The sequence below is a fragment of the Abrus precatorius genome, unplaced genomic scaffold (genome assembly GCF_003935025.1).
Source record: "Abrus precatorius isolate BTA unplaced genomic scaffold, Abrus_2018 Scaffold2, whole genome shotgun sequence".
In the NCBI taxonomy this organism is placed as follows: Eukaryota; Viridiplantae; Streptophyta; class Magnoliopsida; order Fabales; family Fabaceae; genus Abrus; species Abrus precatorius.
In genome coordinates this window covers 37,464,026-37,481,095 of record NW_020874362.1, presented here as the reverse complement: position 1 = coordinate 37,481,095, position 17,070 = coordinate 37,464,026, and the positions used below count along the sequence as shown (strand labels likewise).

General features: G+C 34.9%; 2 protein-coding genes and 1 non-coding gene across 6 annotated transcripts; 1 reads left to right on the top strand and 2 right to left on the bottom strand.

Annotated features, from left to right (window-relative positions):
- Positions 1-242: 242 nt before the first annotated feature.
- Positions 243-7,831, bottom strand: LOC113859986 (beta-galactosidase 9-like). Its single transcript, XM_027492626.1, has 10 exons — positions 7,347-7,831; positions 7,145-7,257; positions 5,768-5,834; positions 5,244-5,336; positions 4,501-4,644; positions 4,217-4,305; positions 2,943-3,048; positions 1,650-1,737; positions 1,410-1,531; positions 243-503 (listed from the first exon to the last, which is right to left on the bottom strand). The coding sequence occupies exons 1-10, from the start codon at positions 7,680-7,682 to the stop codon at positions 243-245; spliced, it is 1,419 nt and encodes a 472-aa protein (XP_027348427.1). The 5' UTR covers positions 7,683-7,831.
- Positions 7,832-13,830: 5,999 nt separating this feature from the next.
- On the bottom strand, positions 13,831-16,709 carry LOC113858013 (keratin, type II cytoskeletal 1-like). 4 transcript variants are annotated; one of them, XR_003503324.1, is made up of 2 exons: positions 14,826-16,709; positions 13,831-14,100 (listed from the first exon to the last, which is right to left on the bottom strand). XR_003503324.1 is itself a non-coding variant. In XM_027490408.1 (2 exons), the coding sequence occupies exon 2, from the start codon at positions 16,307-16,309 to the stop codon at positions 14,945-14,947; it is 1,365 nt and encodes a 454-aa protein (XP_027346209.1). In that variant the 5' UTR covers positions 16,310-16,455; positions 16,555-16,656; the 3' UTR covers positions 13,831-14,944. The 4 variants fall into 4 exon arrangements, 2 of the variants coding, with proteins under 2 accessions (XP_027346209.1, XP_027346208.1); XR_003503323.1 differs by having other exon boundaries at positions 14,884-16,709; XM_027490408.1 differs by having other exon boundaries at positions 13,831-16,455; positions 16,555-16,656.
- A 146-nt stretch (positions 16,710-16,855) lies between these two features.
- TRNAS-AGA lies at positions 16,856-16,937 on the top strand. The gene has a single exon. It is a non-coding gene; the product is annotated as a tRNA-Ser (tRNA).
- Positions 16,938-17,070: the final 133 nt, after the last annotated feature.

Here is a 17,070-nt window from a genome sequence, read left to right as displayed (position 1 = left end):
CTTGTGTAAGTATATTTATATAATCAAGCAGTTGATATTTCAGTTTCTTTCAAAAATCTATTATACACTAATTTTAAGACAATTTTCGAAGTAGTACAAAAACAAAAGATATTGGACTAAAAAATTTTGAGATCTATACAAACTTTCAATCCTAGGTTGGATATTGGGAAAAATCCATCATGTAAAACAATTATTCATTGACAAAATATTAAATTTGATCTGCCTTGGTGCCAGTGGGTTAGTCACAAATTCATGTCTTGCAAATTTTTTGAACCCCAAAACACCCTGCATAAACCAACCTTGGCAGTATTGAAAGCTGTATTTCTGCAATCTGGCAAAACACTGACAGACCATGGAGGTATAGTGTATTTTTTACCACGGAAGGTCACAGTTGCTGCTTTCCGCTCATCGATGTTGGCAAGAAATGCTGAGCATATGCTAGGAAATTCAGACAGAGACAAGTTTAATCCTTCAGGGTGAACATTTGCTTGGTACACATGTGCCTGAAATTGATGAACAAAAAGATTTTGGACAAAAAGAAATACCGCTCATATAATTTCCATACAATGACAAAACCTTATCCCACTAGGTGGGATTAACTACATGCACTTGTTAAGACCTATGTGTAATTTACAATGTAGATAAATATTCATAATTCCACAGGCATTATCACTGTGTAAAAAACAGATTAAAAGTTAATTATAAATGTCTATTTCAGTAGAAAGAGATTAAATATAGTTGTTAGGAATGATAACAATAATTAATGTCGTTTTGGAAATAATGGTTGTAAGGTAACAATAGAATTGGATTACTAGGATCACAGAAAATAGTTTTATTACTAACTACTGTTCTTGTAAAAATAAGATGCATTCATTCTTTTATGAACTCTCAGAACCCAAATATAACGAGCTTGTATGAATTCTACTCTTGCTCCTAAAGGGGACAGGTTGGTCAAAGTTAAAGATTTTTTCCACATTAAACCAGTTTCTAGTGCTTTTAAGATAAAAAAATTATTGCTTCCCAGTTGGCCTTTCAGGCACCGTTTCTGAGAATCAGTGTGCTTTTGTTAGAAGTAGACAAATTCTTGATGACACTAACAAGGTAGTACATGATGCTGGAAGTTTGGAAGAAGCAATTTGGCTTTTAAGGTAGATTTGAGAAAGCTTATGATCTGTCCTATTACTACAATTACATTATTTCTAACAATTTCCTTGTAACTTAGTTTTCTTTATTTACCTATAATTATGACAGCAAGACTATATCCCATAAATATTTTATTAGTCTCCCTATATATATCTCTAATCACCTTGTACTCATTATTAAGAAAAAAATATTCAGTTTTTACAAATTTCAGGTAACCATAATGCTTGAAATTTTTATGAAGTGATTGTTTCAGGCTAGGCTCAAACCTCCTGTTTTGGGCCCAGTTTTATATATGTTGGCGAATCAGTGGCCACCAGGGCAGGCTCACAAAGCTTTAAAGCAGCATGTAAATCTTTCAAGTGACCCCATTTGGGCTCACTCAGCAGACCTACAAAAACCAGGATCGATGATTGAGTGTCATCAACTGTGTCAACAGCCACAGCCTATATGAATCCCACAGGCAACCATCTAAAGAACACAAAGTCTTGTGCTTTTCTTCTACATACCATACTCATCAATTGGAGCATCATAATCATAACTTGTAATTTGCAAAGGTCCCCCTGCAGTGCGACCAAAATTTGTTCCACCAAAATACTGTAACATAAAAAGGCTTGTCAAGATGCAGAAACCATAACATATATCAGATGTAGAGTATAATATGTAATATATTCATCATAACTAAATCTCAAATTCATAAATATAAGGTGATTAAAAGAAACAATCACACTGAGTTTTAAGTTTATTTTTTATTGAAAATAAATCATAAACAAATCAATGGAGTACTAAAAAAAGGATAAGGCATCCCATAGAGTGCAAAAGCAAAATAAGACACTTAATGCATTGACAAAATAAAGACCTACATCAATGTTAAATTCCTTTTCTTTCTTGGTCACTTTAAAAGTGGGTAGTGGTTCTTGAAACAGATTTTGAAAGGAATGTACATGGGGGATTCTTCTTTTCAAGAGGCCTTCTGTCACCTTATAATTTTTCTCCCTTTTCACCAGTCCCATATAAATGGTTTCTAAATTTAAAAATACCAACACCTGAAACCTTCATTTTTCACAAGCATACAACCACCTTTATCTGTTCCCTTGCTTGAAGAGTATGTATGGACTCAAGTCTTGATGCCATTGGTGGATTTTTTTTCAGTAAATCCTTTCACTTTCTAACCCACAATGGTTTCTTCATACAAGTGCCTCTAATCATATTTTTAGTACCAAAAATAGCTAAAATCATGCTGCACCTCTTTTTGACATGATACGACTCTTTCACTTGTTGACATGCTACATCTCTTCATGGTTACATTAGCAATTCAAAATATAATTCTAAACAACAGCTAATATCAAACTACTTCCATTGTTCTATTCTACGAGGATACTCAGCTGTTGTATATTACCTCTCCACAGCATCCCTTCGCTGAGTCCTCTACTTGTTTATACCTATCCAAATTTTTACTCTTTTCTACTCCTTCAACTTTTAATTGGATTTTATTCTGCATTTTCAGTTTCAAGACAGAAGATTTTTATGCCTGTAATCTGGTAATGGCCATTCACAACTTACAATAGAGTTTCAATTTGATATTTCAAAATAAAATAAAAAATATGAATAGGAGATAGAGAACGGGAAAGCAGAAGCATGAAACATACAGAACAAAATGTGGTTAAAGAACAGAAATGTAATAAAGCCCTCCACTACAAACATTAGACAATAATCCTCCATGAGATAACCATTAGCTTAGAATAGAAAAGAAGCCAAAATGGAACTGCTAGTCTAAATAAAAATTTCTTCAATTATGATACCATGTAATAATTCTGAAAGCTCCCTCCACGTTGGACAAACCGTGCAACTGCAAATGCAAGGTCTTCAACAGGTCTATGAGGCAATCTTCCACCCCACTGTGTATACCTTTAAAAGTCATTTGAAAGCAATAAAAATATTTTTCACAACAAATACCAAATCAGCTATCAACAGATTATTTCTTTTAACTTCCATTTCTTTATCAACAGTTCAACACACTTAGATGCATGCAACTGCACATATATGCATGCCCATGCTCACACACACAGAAGCATGGAACACAAATATATTGGCTTACCTGAAAGATTATCATATTGACTCCTAAACTTGTATTTATATTGTCATGAACTATATAATCATGAATATACCATTTAGTCCCTTACTTTGGGTGAGCCAACAAGTAACTACATTCCTAGTGTTGAATTTGAGCTTTAAGCTTAACTCAACTCCAAAAGCCAGCTCATATGGTGAGAATTGCCTTTAGCTTTTATAAGCCTTTATTTAGCTATATCTACAGTTGATATGGGACTTCAACACCTACTATCATGATATTTTCCTAACTAACCACATGATAATTTCATAAATTACTGAACAAGTCAGTGTAACATATATAAAAAGCAAAGTAATGGTAGAATGTGGCACAGAGCAGCACCCCCTAAATATGATACCATGGAAAATCAGGGACCAGCCACAAAAGCAAAGAAAACAAACAAGGGAGTTCACAATTCTGCTTAGAAAATAGGAAGAAAACCATGGGACGATCTGAAATAAGAAGCAAATGACATATCAAAGATATAATATATAGAATTAGAATTCCCTCTGTCTGCCTCCCAAGTCACATAGACATATATATAAGAAGCATGCACACATAGATAGAGTACAGAGAGGCAAATAAATAATTAAATATGTTGCTGCTGGTGACGAAAGAGAAGAGAGAACCACGCCATGAGTTGCTGCCAAAGGCCACTACTTGTGGGCAACATCAAAGAGGTCTAATTCAGTAGAGAGCCAATAGATATGATTGAAGGTAGGGTTCCAAGAGAGAGAGAATAGCAGCTACTATGTTATGGAGGCTATTGTTGAATAGCGGCTACTATGTTATGGAGGCTATAGGCCACCAATAGCCTCCATATCATAGTAGCTACTATTCTCTCTCTGTTGAATACCATTGCTCACATAGGTATATACTATGCGCTTTGCTAAGCCGCGATAGCAGCTTCTACAACCATTATTGCTCATTAAAAGGTAATCCCTTGAAGGATATGGTTGTTCATACCATCCATCCCAGTTCTCTGTCCACATTGTTGGCTTGTTACGAGAGTTTGGTTTAAATCCATCACAGTAGTATGCATTGCATGTATCAATCTGTGGAAAACAAAATTGATTTAATTAACTACTTGAGTCATTAATTTTTTTAAACAATAAAAATGTTAACTATGTTTTCCTTTTGTTATTTTTCAATAATCTATTAGAAAGTCCTGAACACTTAATGTTATTTTAGTAAGTATAGGTAAACACCAATAGCAGCTCTTTTCAATTGTGGAAAAGGATATATTTTACAATATCATATGGAGCATCCTGTTGTCTGCACATGACCCATGGGACACCAGCACCAAGACTTAGAGCCATCCTAGCTGCCCATTTAATATACTCTTTACCTGCCTTGCCATAGGAGCTCTCAATGTTCCCATATTCATTCTCAATCTGATAAAAACCAGTCAGATGCTAAGTTAAACATTGCATTCTTCAAAGGGAAGCATCAAATTTGACAGTTGCATGTGCTAATGCCAAGACAACAAGATAAAGCATAGTCACAATTATCTAAAGCTTAATTTGAAAACTAAGTAATTTGAAAATGGAACTTATAATCTAAATACATCAATACTGAAATGAAGCATTTAACAAGAATCAAGTCAATCAACAATTAAAATCTCACTTACAATTTCTATTAATATATCAAATATCTGGGAACTATTACCTGCCTTTATCAACCATGCAGTATGTCACACATTATTTAAAATAACCTATTTAGGCGACTCCAATAGAAATTGAAGAAATTATAAGAGACAAATCCAGAGAAAGTGACATATCCACAATCTGGTAAAAGTAGTTTAACACTACCAAAATAAAACTTAACTAAGTAAAGAAGCACAAGTGCAATAAGGAAAAACGATAATGTAGCGACAACTGTAATTTTCAGTGTCAATTTTGGATACCCCAGCAGGACTTTGAATATGCTTCAAATTACGAAACATAAAATCAACTAATGCAAATAAAGTCCAAACTCCACACTTTCTTCCAACCTGCAACAAAATTATAGGTCCACCTTGCCAAGAAAACAGCATTTCCTCTCTCATCAGGTTCACGACCTTCGAGACAAACCTCTTCATCTCCCCCTGTGTTTTAAGAAAAAAAGGTTGATCAAAAGCATATTAAGACAATCTTTTCCAAATCTAATAACAGAAGTTAATATAAAATTAAGATATCAAAAAAACACTATCATTTATTCGGGGATTTTAGGAGAGTTCACAAGAAATCCTACCCGTACCAGCATAAACATTGAGGTGCAGTAGCCAAAAAAATAAAACAAAATAAAATAAAAATGATATTTGACATGAATTCCTGCAAGGCTGCACAAGTGCTAAGTGCAAACCAGAAAAACTATTTGTCAAGTTAATTGTAGTCCAAAACTGAGAATGCTAAATAAACTGAATAAATAGAATAATCACAAATACAAAAGGAGAAGCAGAAACAAAGGTTACAGATATGTTAAAGAAACCCAAAAAAAATAATTAATGCCAACCAAATCTAACAAAGTATTCTCTACCTTGAAAGGTGCATTGTTTGTCCGGAATTCAATACCAGGGATATCACGCAACCACACTGGGAAACCGCTGCAAACATAGCCCAAAAATCAAGGAACAAGCTATCAGATATTTATCTATTTTTTAAAAAAGAAAAATGAGCACTACTAAAAAGAAATAAATAAACCATGGGTGAGTATAAAATACTTGAGAGCAGAAATAACTAAACAACTTAAACACAAATAGAACAAGATAAATAGATGAAACTAAGGGTGCAGCAGGAATACCAAATCTGAAATCCCAATGCATATTTTTCTAACTATATACAGACTTCAACAAATAACAAATAAATATCATCAAGATGATGATGCTATAAAATAGGGTAATATCCAAAAATGTTAAATAACAAAGTCTCACATTGGTATATTAACAAGTTAAAGGATATATATTATAAACAAAAAAGTTATATGATAAATAGTCGAGGCTTTTAGACAGATCACTCAAACTTAAGTTCACTCTCTTTCATACTCTTGGATTGAACTCACTCAAAATTCTAAAATTGTATCAGTCTATCAGAACCTAATCTAAAGGTTAAACACAAGTCACAACTGCGCTAAAAGTTAAAAGGATATATAAACAAGAGGGTCATGAGTCTAAATAGTGAAGTCTTTATAAACAAACACGTCACTCAATCCTAAACCAACTCTCTCTGACAACTTCTTGTATTTTTAACACTCCCCCTCTTTAGTCCAATTGTAATAAGCCTCAGTCTTCTTCATTGAGCCCTTTTTTCCTTTTTTTCATTAGACTTCAGGTCTTAGGCCACTAAATTTTTACTGCTAGTTCTTTGTTTTAAGTCATGGGTCGCTGGGTGTTCTTCAATGAGCTCTTTATTTTTCTTAGGTCTTAGGCCACTGTTTCTTTCTCATTGAACATTTGAGCCCTCTTTTCTTCTTTTTTAATTCAATTTTTTAATCAAGTTTTTTTTTTCCCTTTTTTTTTTGCATTAGACTAGTCTTAGGCCACAGATTTTTGGATCATCAATGAGCCATGAGGCTCTACGGGCAATGATACTATGCTGACTTTTGCGAACAGGCTCGGTCCAAGTTCTACATCACAGGAAGAGTGTTAGTCTTTCATATGGGATTTGGACTTGAGACTGTATTTATATCAAAAATGCATTGGGCAATGTGCATCTCTTACATCAGAATAATGACTTTCAATTAGATATTAGAAGTGAGAGTAATTAACTATCATCAAGTTAATCTAAATAGAATATGGGACTTGTTTGGCCAGAAAAGAATGCATGTTCTCCTTTCGAAGTGGTTTACCTAAATGGAAAATTAAAACTTAAAAAACGAAAAATACTGAGATGATATAATACGAGAAAAGGCAGAGACCCAAAGTTCCACTCTGCACACGCATAAGGGCCTATACGGAGAAAGAAATAGAGTCCACTGGATGCAACTAGCTTCACAAACTTGACAAGATCGTATCTCCCTTCAAAATGATACTGCACAAGTGGAAGTGGGAAAAAGAAATTAATAATTGAATATTAATAAATACAGAGTTGAAGAAAGAAGAGACGGGGAAGGTAGGTACCTGTCCTCTGGCAGGCTCATGGCCATTCCAGAAAACATAAGATTCAATTACATCTGCCCCACCTTCTTTGGTCTTGGCAATAAGATCAGGCCACATCTCGGGAGTGGCGCGTGGATAGTGGATTCCGGCGGAGATGAGGATGCGACGCTTCCCGTCGAGGATGAGAGCTCTGTGATCGTAGGTCACGTTGAAGGGTTTGAAATACCGAGGGTCCTCTGCCTCTGTCACTCTTACCCCGCACTCAATTGCTGCTATGCAAACACATAACCACACCGCTGCCACTACCATTCTGTAATCAATACAATTCTTTCCTGATCCAAGCCTTCCTTTCATCATCTTCGAATTATTTCAACCAAATAATTTAGAAAACTACTTATAGAGTGATCAGTGATCTTGGAATCTACGCCAAAGCCATGTTCGCAATCCAAACAACATTGAAAACAGATAATTCCCCCTCCTTCCTCTTCTTAGTAGCACCAGTCAACCTTCCTAGTGTTACTTATATGTGCTTACCGTTTAAATATCTGTTTGGATAATACACGGTTTAAACAACAAAACTTGGTTCACTTTTCAAATTGATTGACGTTTTTTTTTTTTACCTTTTCCATTACGCAGATTTATTATTTATCTTATTTGCTTGCTGAAAATTAACTCATACAAAAATAAAAATAAAAATATTATTATACATTATTTATTTAAAGCACAGTTATAATAAAAATAATATTTTATAAAGATATAATAGAAGAGTATTAGAAACATACTCTTCACAAAGTAAAATGAGTTAAATTAATTGATTTATCTCATTTTTAATTTAAAAAAAAATTAAGTTGAGTTTAACCTATCTTATATTTTAAGATGAGTCAAAAATAACAACATATTTCATTTATTGAGCTTTCTATCAAACAATAATTATGCCTAATCACATGTTATTATCTATATAGAATAAAATTATAGTATAATAATAGATTTTTTATTGAACCCATACTCCAATTTATGATGAAAATAGAATGCGGAACCTGAATTTGTCATTAGGAATTATGAAGGTTATGAGATTGACAGTGAGTATTTGATCTTCCAAATATAGAGCACCTTAGATTTCCTTTTTAGGTTTCTCTTCTTATGAGGATAAATAGAGAAAGAACTCTACGTGTTGTTACTTGTTTTACAAATGGAGACCATAACTCTTGTATTGGTAACTGTCATCAGTTACCCCAAAACTTTATTATCTTGCATGAACTTATACTCTTCATTCATTACTTAATCTATTTTTCTGAATTGGAATCACGCATGGCTTGACGAAAGTTGATTGGATCATCTTTTATCATATCATTATTTTCCTCATGTTCCTGAAGAAATACTATGTAATTATCCGGAATAGCATTTCTTCTTTCTCTAGTGGATCTCTGCAAAGGTATTGGCTTATGATTAACACGTTCTTGAGGATTTTGAGTTTATTTTTCATGAACAACCAAATCATCTTGAGTAAGGGGTTTAATAACAATGTCTTGTGGAGGTTCCGAACTTGCTTTATCAAAAGCAATTATTTGAATCGGTTCTGAAATTGTTACTGATTCTAAGACAAAGCTCTTAACCTTATTCTTCCCCCCAAACTCAATATCCTCAAAGAACGTGGCAGTTTCTGTCTCAAAAATTGTCTTTAGTGTTGGATCATAAAATTTATAGTCCTTGGATCCTTCAGAATAACTAATAAAGTAGTTGCTCACTATTTGGGAGTCCAATTTCTTTTCATTCGGCCTATAAGGCCTTACCTCAGCTAGACATCCCTACACATGAAAATGTTTTAGCCTAGGCTTTCGCCCAGTCCAAAGCTCATAAGGCGTTTTGGCAGCTGCTTTGTTGGCACTGTATTTAGAATGTAAGTTGCAGTCTTTAGAACCTCTCCCCAGAGTGACTCTGGCAAGGTAGAATGACAGATCATGCTCCTTACCATATTCTTAACAAAATCATCTTGAGTAAGGGGCTCAATAACAATGTCCTATGGAGGTTCCAAACTTTCTTTATCAAAAGCAACTGTTTGAATCAGTTCTAGAATTGTTACCAATTCTTCCTCTAAGACAAAGTCCCTAACCTTATTCTTCCCCCCAAACTCAATATCCTCAAAGCACGTGGCAGTTTCCGTCTCAAAAATTGTCTTTAGTATGAGATCATAAAATTTATAGCCCTTGAATCTTTCAGAATAACCAATAAAGTAGTTGCTAACTGTTCGGGAGTCTAATTTCTTTTCATTCGACCTATAAGGCCTTGTCTCAACTGGACATCCCCACACATGAAAATGTTTAAGACTAGGCTTTCGCCCAGTCCAAAGCTCATAAGGCGTTTTGGCAGCTACTTTGTTGGCACTGTATTTAGAATGTAAGCTGCAGTCTTTAGAGCCTCTCTCCAGAGTGACTCTGGCAAGGTAGAATGACAGATCATGCTCCTTACCATATTCTTAACAAAATCATCTTGAGTAAGGGGCTCAATAACAATGTCTTATGGAGGTTCCAAACTTTCTTTATCAAAAGCAACTGTTTGAATCGGTTCTAGAATTGTTACCGATTCTTCCTCTAAGACAAAGTCCCTAACCTTATTCTTCCCCCCAAACTCAATATCCTCAAAGCACGTGGCAGTTTCCGTCTCAAAAATTGTCTTTAGTATGAGATCATAAAATTTATAGCCCTTGAATCTTTCAGAATAACCAATAAAGTAGTTGCTAACTGTTCGGGAGTCTAATTTCTTTTCATTCGACCTATAAGGCCTTGTCTCAGCTGGACATCCCCACATATGAAAATGTTTAAGAGTAGGCTTTCGCCCAGTCCAAAGCTCATAAGGCATTTTGGCAGCTGCTTTGTTGGCACTGTATTTAGAATGTAAGCTGCAGTCTTTAGAGCCTCTCTCCAGAGTGACTCTAGCAAGGTAGAATGACATATCATGCTCCTTATCATATCCTTAAGAGTCATGTTTCGTCTTTCAGTCACACTATTCATGCTATGTGAGCCCGGCATGGTGTACTGTGGGACGATTCCACATTCCTCTAGGTACTTGGCAAAAGGCCCTGGACGTTGTTCACTTGAACCGTCAAATCTGCCATAGTATTCACCACCATAATCAGATCTAACACTCTTAATTCTTTTGTTGAGTTGATTCTCAACTTTAACTTTAAATGTTTTGAACACATCTAGAGATTGTGACTTTTCATGTATAAGAAATAGGTATGCATATCTAGAGTAATCGTCTATGAACGATATAAAATATTGCTGACCATTCCAAGAAGGTGTAGGAAATGACCCACAAATGTCTGTATGTATCAACTCTAAAACGTTTGTAATTCTATACACACTTAATTTCTTTGTTTTGGTCTGTTTACCTTTAGCGCATTCAACACAAACATCAAAGTTTGTGAAGTCAATGGAATCCAAGATCCTATTTGATACAGGTCGTTAAACTCTATTTTTAGAGATGTGACCTAGGCGCCTGTGCCATAATGCTCCTGAGTTAATATTGTCAATTTTATGCTTAATACCATGTGATTCCACAGTTAAGGATTCACTGTAGGTAGCTACAGTGTCAAGTAAATATAGATTATCATAAGCCAAAAGTGAACCAGTTCCAATAATATTTGAATTAAAAGACAAACTAAACATATTGTTTCCAAATGAACACAAATAACCTAACTTGTTTAAATAAGAAACTAAAACCAAATTTCGTCTAAATGACGGTACAACAAAACTGTCTTTTAAATCCAAATAAAATCCAGTACATATAATAATCTAAAATGCCCTATAGCTTCCACTTCCACTGATTTGCCATCTCCAACATATATCCATCTTTTAGAATCAATTGGCTTTCGATAGCTTAGGCAATCTTGCAGTGTGGCACCTGAATCTAACCACCAAGTGTTTCTAGGTACTGAAATTAAATTGACCTCAGAACAGACCAAAGTAAAAAACATACATTTCCTTGCATGCCAAGCATGATATTTGGTACATTTCTTCTTTACATGTCTAGACTTACTCCAAAAGAAACAATTATCACCCTGATTTTGTTTCTTTTGTGTTGGACCCTTAACAACTTCATTTTTAAAGTCTCGAGTCATCTTTCTTTTGCCCTTGTCTTTAGAGGCACTCCCAAAGTGGGCACTTTTAGTCCTTTCTTACATCATTCTTTCCTCTTCTTGCACACAGTATGAAATGAGCTCATTAAGAGACCATTTCTCCTTATGACAGTTATAAGAGATCTTAAACTGACTAAATTGTGAAGGTAAAGAAATCAGAACTAAATAAATAAGCAAGTCTTCTGACAGCTCAAGCTTTAATGCCCTTAATTTTGCAGCAATATTTGACATTCCCATAATGTATTCCCTTATATTTCCTTTGCCTTGATACTTCATGGAAATCAAGTTCTGAAGAAGAGTACTTGTTACCGCCTTATCGCTTTTGCAAAGCGCTTTTCAATTTCAACAAGGAATTCTTTGGCACTTGTTATATCATCTGAAACAGTACCCTTAAAGACCTCAGGAATATCGCGCTTAATGATCTAAGACTCATGCGATTTGAGTGATCTCACTTCTCATGAAGTTTCCTCTATTCAGAGGTACTAGAATCCGTAAGAGAAGATGGTTTCTCAATCCTTAATGCAAGGTCTAGATCCATGCAGCCAAGAATAATTTCCATGTTCTCTTTCCAGTCCTTAAAATTTTTACCATTAAGAATCGAAATTGAATTCAGATTAGCAGATATAGAAGCAATAGCTAAAAAAAACAAATTGACATAATGATCCAAATGTATAGATCAAAGTTTTTAAACCATTCAGAAGGCAAATTTACGATGCAGAATAACAATAAAGTTTCAGATTTAACTAATAAAATATTAGCAATGTTGAAGACTATCAATTATTGGAACTATTTGAGAACCCTCTGCCACAAAAAGGAAACAAAAGAGAGAGAAATAGAAATCGAAACGGAAATCAATATGTAATGTCATGCATCGCAATTCATAATGTCATACAAAAATATGATAGGCAAAATTGCGATGCAAATTCAATAGCGCAACCCAAATTAAATCTCAATTTTGAAACTCTAATTTCAAAATTTTCAAAATCATACATGAATTAAGTATGGAGGGCTCTGATACCAATTGTTGGCTTTCTATCAAATAATAATTGTATCTAATCACATGTTATTATCCATATAGAATAAAAATTACAGCACAATCATATATTTTCTTATAAACCCATACCCTAATTCATGATGAAAATAAAATGCGAAAGCGTACCTGAATTTGCCATTAGGAATGATGAAGGTTATGAGATTGACAGCGGGTATTTGATCTTCCAAATATAGAGCACCTTAGATTTTCTTTTTGGGTTTCTCTTCTGATGGGGATAAAAAGAGAAAGAACTTTAATTGTACGTGTTGTTACTTGCTCTACAAATGGGGGACCATAACCCTTATATTAGTAACTGCCATCAGTTACCCCAAAATTGATAATTATAATTTGGCCCATCATCAAATTATAATATCACCAATGATATCTACACAATTAACCTTTCATGACATATATGCCCTTAGCCATAAACTTTATATTAATTAGACCACTTTAATATTTTGACTAATAAAATAATGGCCCTAACACATTTAATTATGTACTATATATATATATGCATGCATGTACGACCTAAAATTACTAACATCATTTCTATAATAAGTAAATGGATTGACCTATTTAAAAATAAAAAATATAAATTAAAAAAATATATAATTAAAATTTAACTTAAATAAATAAATAATTTATTGATATTAAAATTTAATTTAATATTTATCATATTTTAAAAAAAAATTGACCTTATAAATTAATTCACCTCACACTCATCTAACTCGTAATTTAATTTTAAGTAAAACTCATTAAACAAATAAATGAATATAAAATTTTCATCTCGTCTCATAAAAAATTGGGGTTAAACGAGTTAATTTGTAGAGTTAAATCTATTTTGTCAAACTATATACTCTATAATGCATTCTTTTTTATCATACTTATAGTTATTAACTAATTTTTTTAAAATCATATAAACATGAAAAATAATCATTAAATTAAAGGTAATAATCATTAGATTAAATTACAAATAAGAATAACATAATTTTAATAAATTTGAATTAATTACTAAAAATATGTTAAATTGAGTGTGTTAGAAAGTTTGTCACTAATATTTCTCTTTCTCAAAACATCATGTAATGTACAAAGACTATCACTTTAGAATTGACGGATTAGTTAGAAATGAATTTTTGCTCATTTTCCATTCATAGACCCTAAAATCCAAGCTTACCCCAATATCGATTTTTTGTTTTCTTATTCGGGTTATTTGTTAGAAACTTGTAAGGTATGAGTAAAGTAGACAAATATTGCTTCTAAAAAAAAGGCTATTTCTCCATTATATTCATAAGTTGCTTCAACAACCTTGTTCATAAGTCACTCACAGACCCTCTAGTTTCAACTCAAACACGTTGGACTTTACATTAAATCAGTAAGACACTCCAACACAGTAAATATTTCAAATTTCCAGGTTTATCTCAAAACGGATTCACAGGACTCTTCCAGTGAAGCACGCAAAGATTCTTGTTTTCTATGCGTGGCTCGTGAGAAGTTCGGCATGCACTTGGGAGCATGTATGAAATTTGAATCTTACACAACTCCGCCGCAGAAAAACAGTTGTCTTTATTTGGAGGTGGCTGTACTTTCTTCATAGTTGCTCATTGTCCCTATCATTTTAGAGCTTGTCAATGCTATGCTAACATTTGCAAGATATAACTAGACCGTTTTAAGCATACTGCGACAGGTGGGTATAAAAAGAATATTTTCTGTCAAGGCACGAGATGTGTCTATACAATCAATATATGAAGATACAGTAACATAAGATTACACAGCAGATTCAAGGATTACATGCAAGAGTAGTACAGGTGAACTCTGTAAAAGTGTAAGAAAGAAAATGTAGAATTAAAAATACGACAAGTCAAAATACATCTCTCAATTTCTTTCCTGCATGTAGAACCTTTAAATTTTCACTGTACCAAACACATAGTAACACATCTGACCTGTGCATAAAGCTGAAAACAAGGCCAGAATTAACTTATACTGAATACATAGAAAGAATGTATATATATAGGATATGAAATTAGTTAAAGTATGGCAGGAAAAAATAACAAAGGATGAATATACCACTCCAGAGTCTAGATCTCCTGTTTCATTAGCATTACAACATTAAAGAAGTAACAGAAAATTACTCCTAGATTGTAGTACATATTAGAAGATTCAAATAATAGATTGTTTCAATAGAAGCATTAAAAGATGTATAGGACAAAAAATGTGACCTTTACACTCGCAGTCTCATAGTGCAATACAGATGAAAACAAGAAACAAAAAGCATTATTTATATCAATTAGTTACACTAAAATATTATAAACTAGAGGCAGTATACAAATCATACCTAATCGAATAAAGTACAATTAAAAATGCATTCAACAGTTATGTGCACTTTACACCATCTCTTGTAACAGAAATGTTCCAGGACTCCCCAGCACACATAAACAAAATGGCAGAGATGTATCATCCATCAACAATGAATTGATCTTCTTGATTATCTCCCTCAACCCTAGTGTCACCATGAACAATACCATTTACATGATGCAAATTTTGCATCATTTGTGAAAGATAATGGTTGCTAGCACTAGTATGATCAGATAAGCCAGCAGGTTGGGCAGTCCACTGCGAGAATATACCAAGTAATTGGCTAGTGAGATTTTGTTGCTCATGAAGAATCCGAGTCTGCATCTGGCCCATTTCTGCTCGGTGCTGGCTCAGCATCTCGTCAAACCTTTTCTTCCATTCTAGCCTCCTGCAATTCATTCCCTCTTCCCATTCCCTCTCATGAACTAATTCTTCCTCTCTCCTTTTCCTTTCCATCTCTTCATTCTCCTTCTCTATAGCTTCCCACTCAACCATTTTCTGCCTCCTCAGCTTGTCTCTGTCCTTCTCTCTCTCCTCCCTCTCCTTTTCCCTTTCCTCCAGTTTCTTTTCCCATTGCTTATCAAGCTCCACTCGTAAGTTTTCCCTCCGCTGTCTCTCTCGCTCCCTCTCCACCTCACGTTGCTCAAACCGAGCCTCCATATCCCTCAACTGCCCTAGCTGGTTAGCAAGAACCCTCCACGCCTTCTTTTCCATCCCCTTCACCACTTTCCTCTTCTTCTTCAAGTTCGACCCCGCCATTTCCCCTTCCTCATAAACAAAACCATTCTCCGCATCCTCTCTCACCTGACCGCTCCCATTATAATTCACCTCCCCTTCTTCAGCATCATACTCAAACCCCAAACCCATCACCTCATTGTCAACCCCATCCATAGCAGCCACAAAATCGCCGTCTGCATCCCCATCTCCATCCCCGGAATGACCCATCTGACCAAATTCAACCATATCCATTCCCCCACCACCACCACTGCCACTCCCGCCGCCGCTACCAGCAGCAAGAAACCCATCTCCATGGTCCCCATCCCCATCCGCAATTACCATGAACTCATTACCACCATGACTACCACCAACGAGTGCAACATCCCCAAACACATCCTTGTACCTAAGAAAGTTAGACCAATGAGTGAGTCCTTCTACCCAATCAAACTCACTCCCATCGCAATCCCCTGCCGAAAACTCTGGCTTCTTGATCTTCTGCTTCACCAGCAGATACTGGTGCCTCATGTTCTGCACCTTCGTCGAAACGTCCTTCCAACTCCACTGCCAAGGGTACGCCACGGGATCGCGAAGGTGGTGCACAGAATTCACGTGATAAGCGATCGGTTTGAACTTCTTCTCGCGAGTTCTCATCTTCGCCAGCGAACCGTCCGCGACCATCTCGCCGTACTTGTCGATTAGGGTTTTCTCCTCCGCCTCGGTCCATTTCTTCCTTCTCGGAGGAATCATCGGAAACCAATCCCAACCGTAACGATTTCACTATCTTCTTCTTCCTCCTCCTCCTCTTCTTCAAGCACCAAAACCTTTTCCGATATCGATTCTGATTGCATCGAGAACTCGAAGATCGTACAAGCCGTTTCAATGTTTATTCCTCTCTTTTTCAATCCGAAAGTTTAACCTAACGAATGGTTAATTGATGGATTCTCTCCAAAAATCTATAAAAATAAGAGAAAAGAAGGATGGTACTTGCTTACCTTGACAGATTTCGGGATTGGAATTAAAAGAGAACGAGCGAGAGGAGCTTCGGCGTGATTTTCCTGGACAGTTATATTTTCTCCAAAAAATATAGAAATGATTACTCACTGAGGAATGAAATGACGAAAAGCTATATTCCAAAGCTGAGAACGAAAATCTCCCGGCCAATTTTATTTTCCAGAACAATTTTTGGCCCAATTTTGAACTCCCAAGTTTAAATAATATCTAATTTTACACTTCATTTGCTGGGCTTTTAAAGCTCTTATAAATAAAATAATATGAAATGAACCTAGCGTTCCGGTGGGCATGCCGGAGTGGTTATCGGGCATGACTAGAAATCATGTGAGCTTTGCTCGCGCAGGTTCGAATCCTGCTGCTCACGCTATTTGTTTAGCATATGTTTTTCTGACATATATATGTATATATTTTATGGGTTTGAATACAAAATATAGTTTAGTCCTTTTATTTATTGAACATAAAAATAAAAATAAAAATTATTTTTTCTCATAATTTTT

Excerpts from the sequence above, each read along its gene's own strand:
- LOC113859986 (XM_027492626.1), bottom strand. The coding sequence starts at position 7,682 with ATGATGAAAGGAAGGCTTGGATCAGGAAAGAATTGTATTGATTACAGA. Across the intron at positions 1,532-1,649 it reads TGCTCCAATTGATGAGTATG|GTCTGCTGAGTGAGCCCAAA; the intron begins GTATGTAGAAGA and ends TGGTTTTTGTAG. Across the intron at positions 504-1,409 it reads AACTGGGCCCAAAACAGGAG|GCACATGTGTACCAAGCAAA; the intron begins GTTTGAGCCTAG and ends CATCAATTTCAG.
- LOC113858013 (XM_027490408.1), bottom strand. The coding sequence starts at position 16,309 with ATGATTCCTCCGAGAAGGAAGAAATGGACCGAGGCGGAGGAGAAAACC.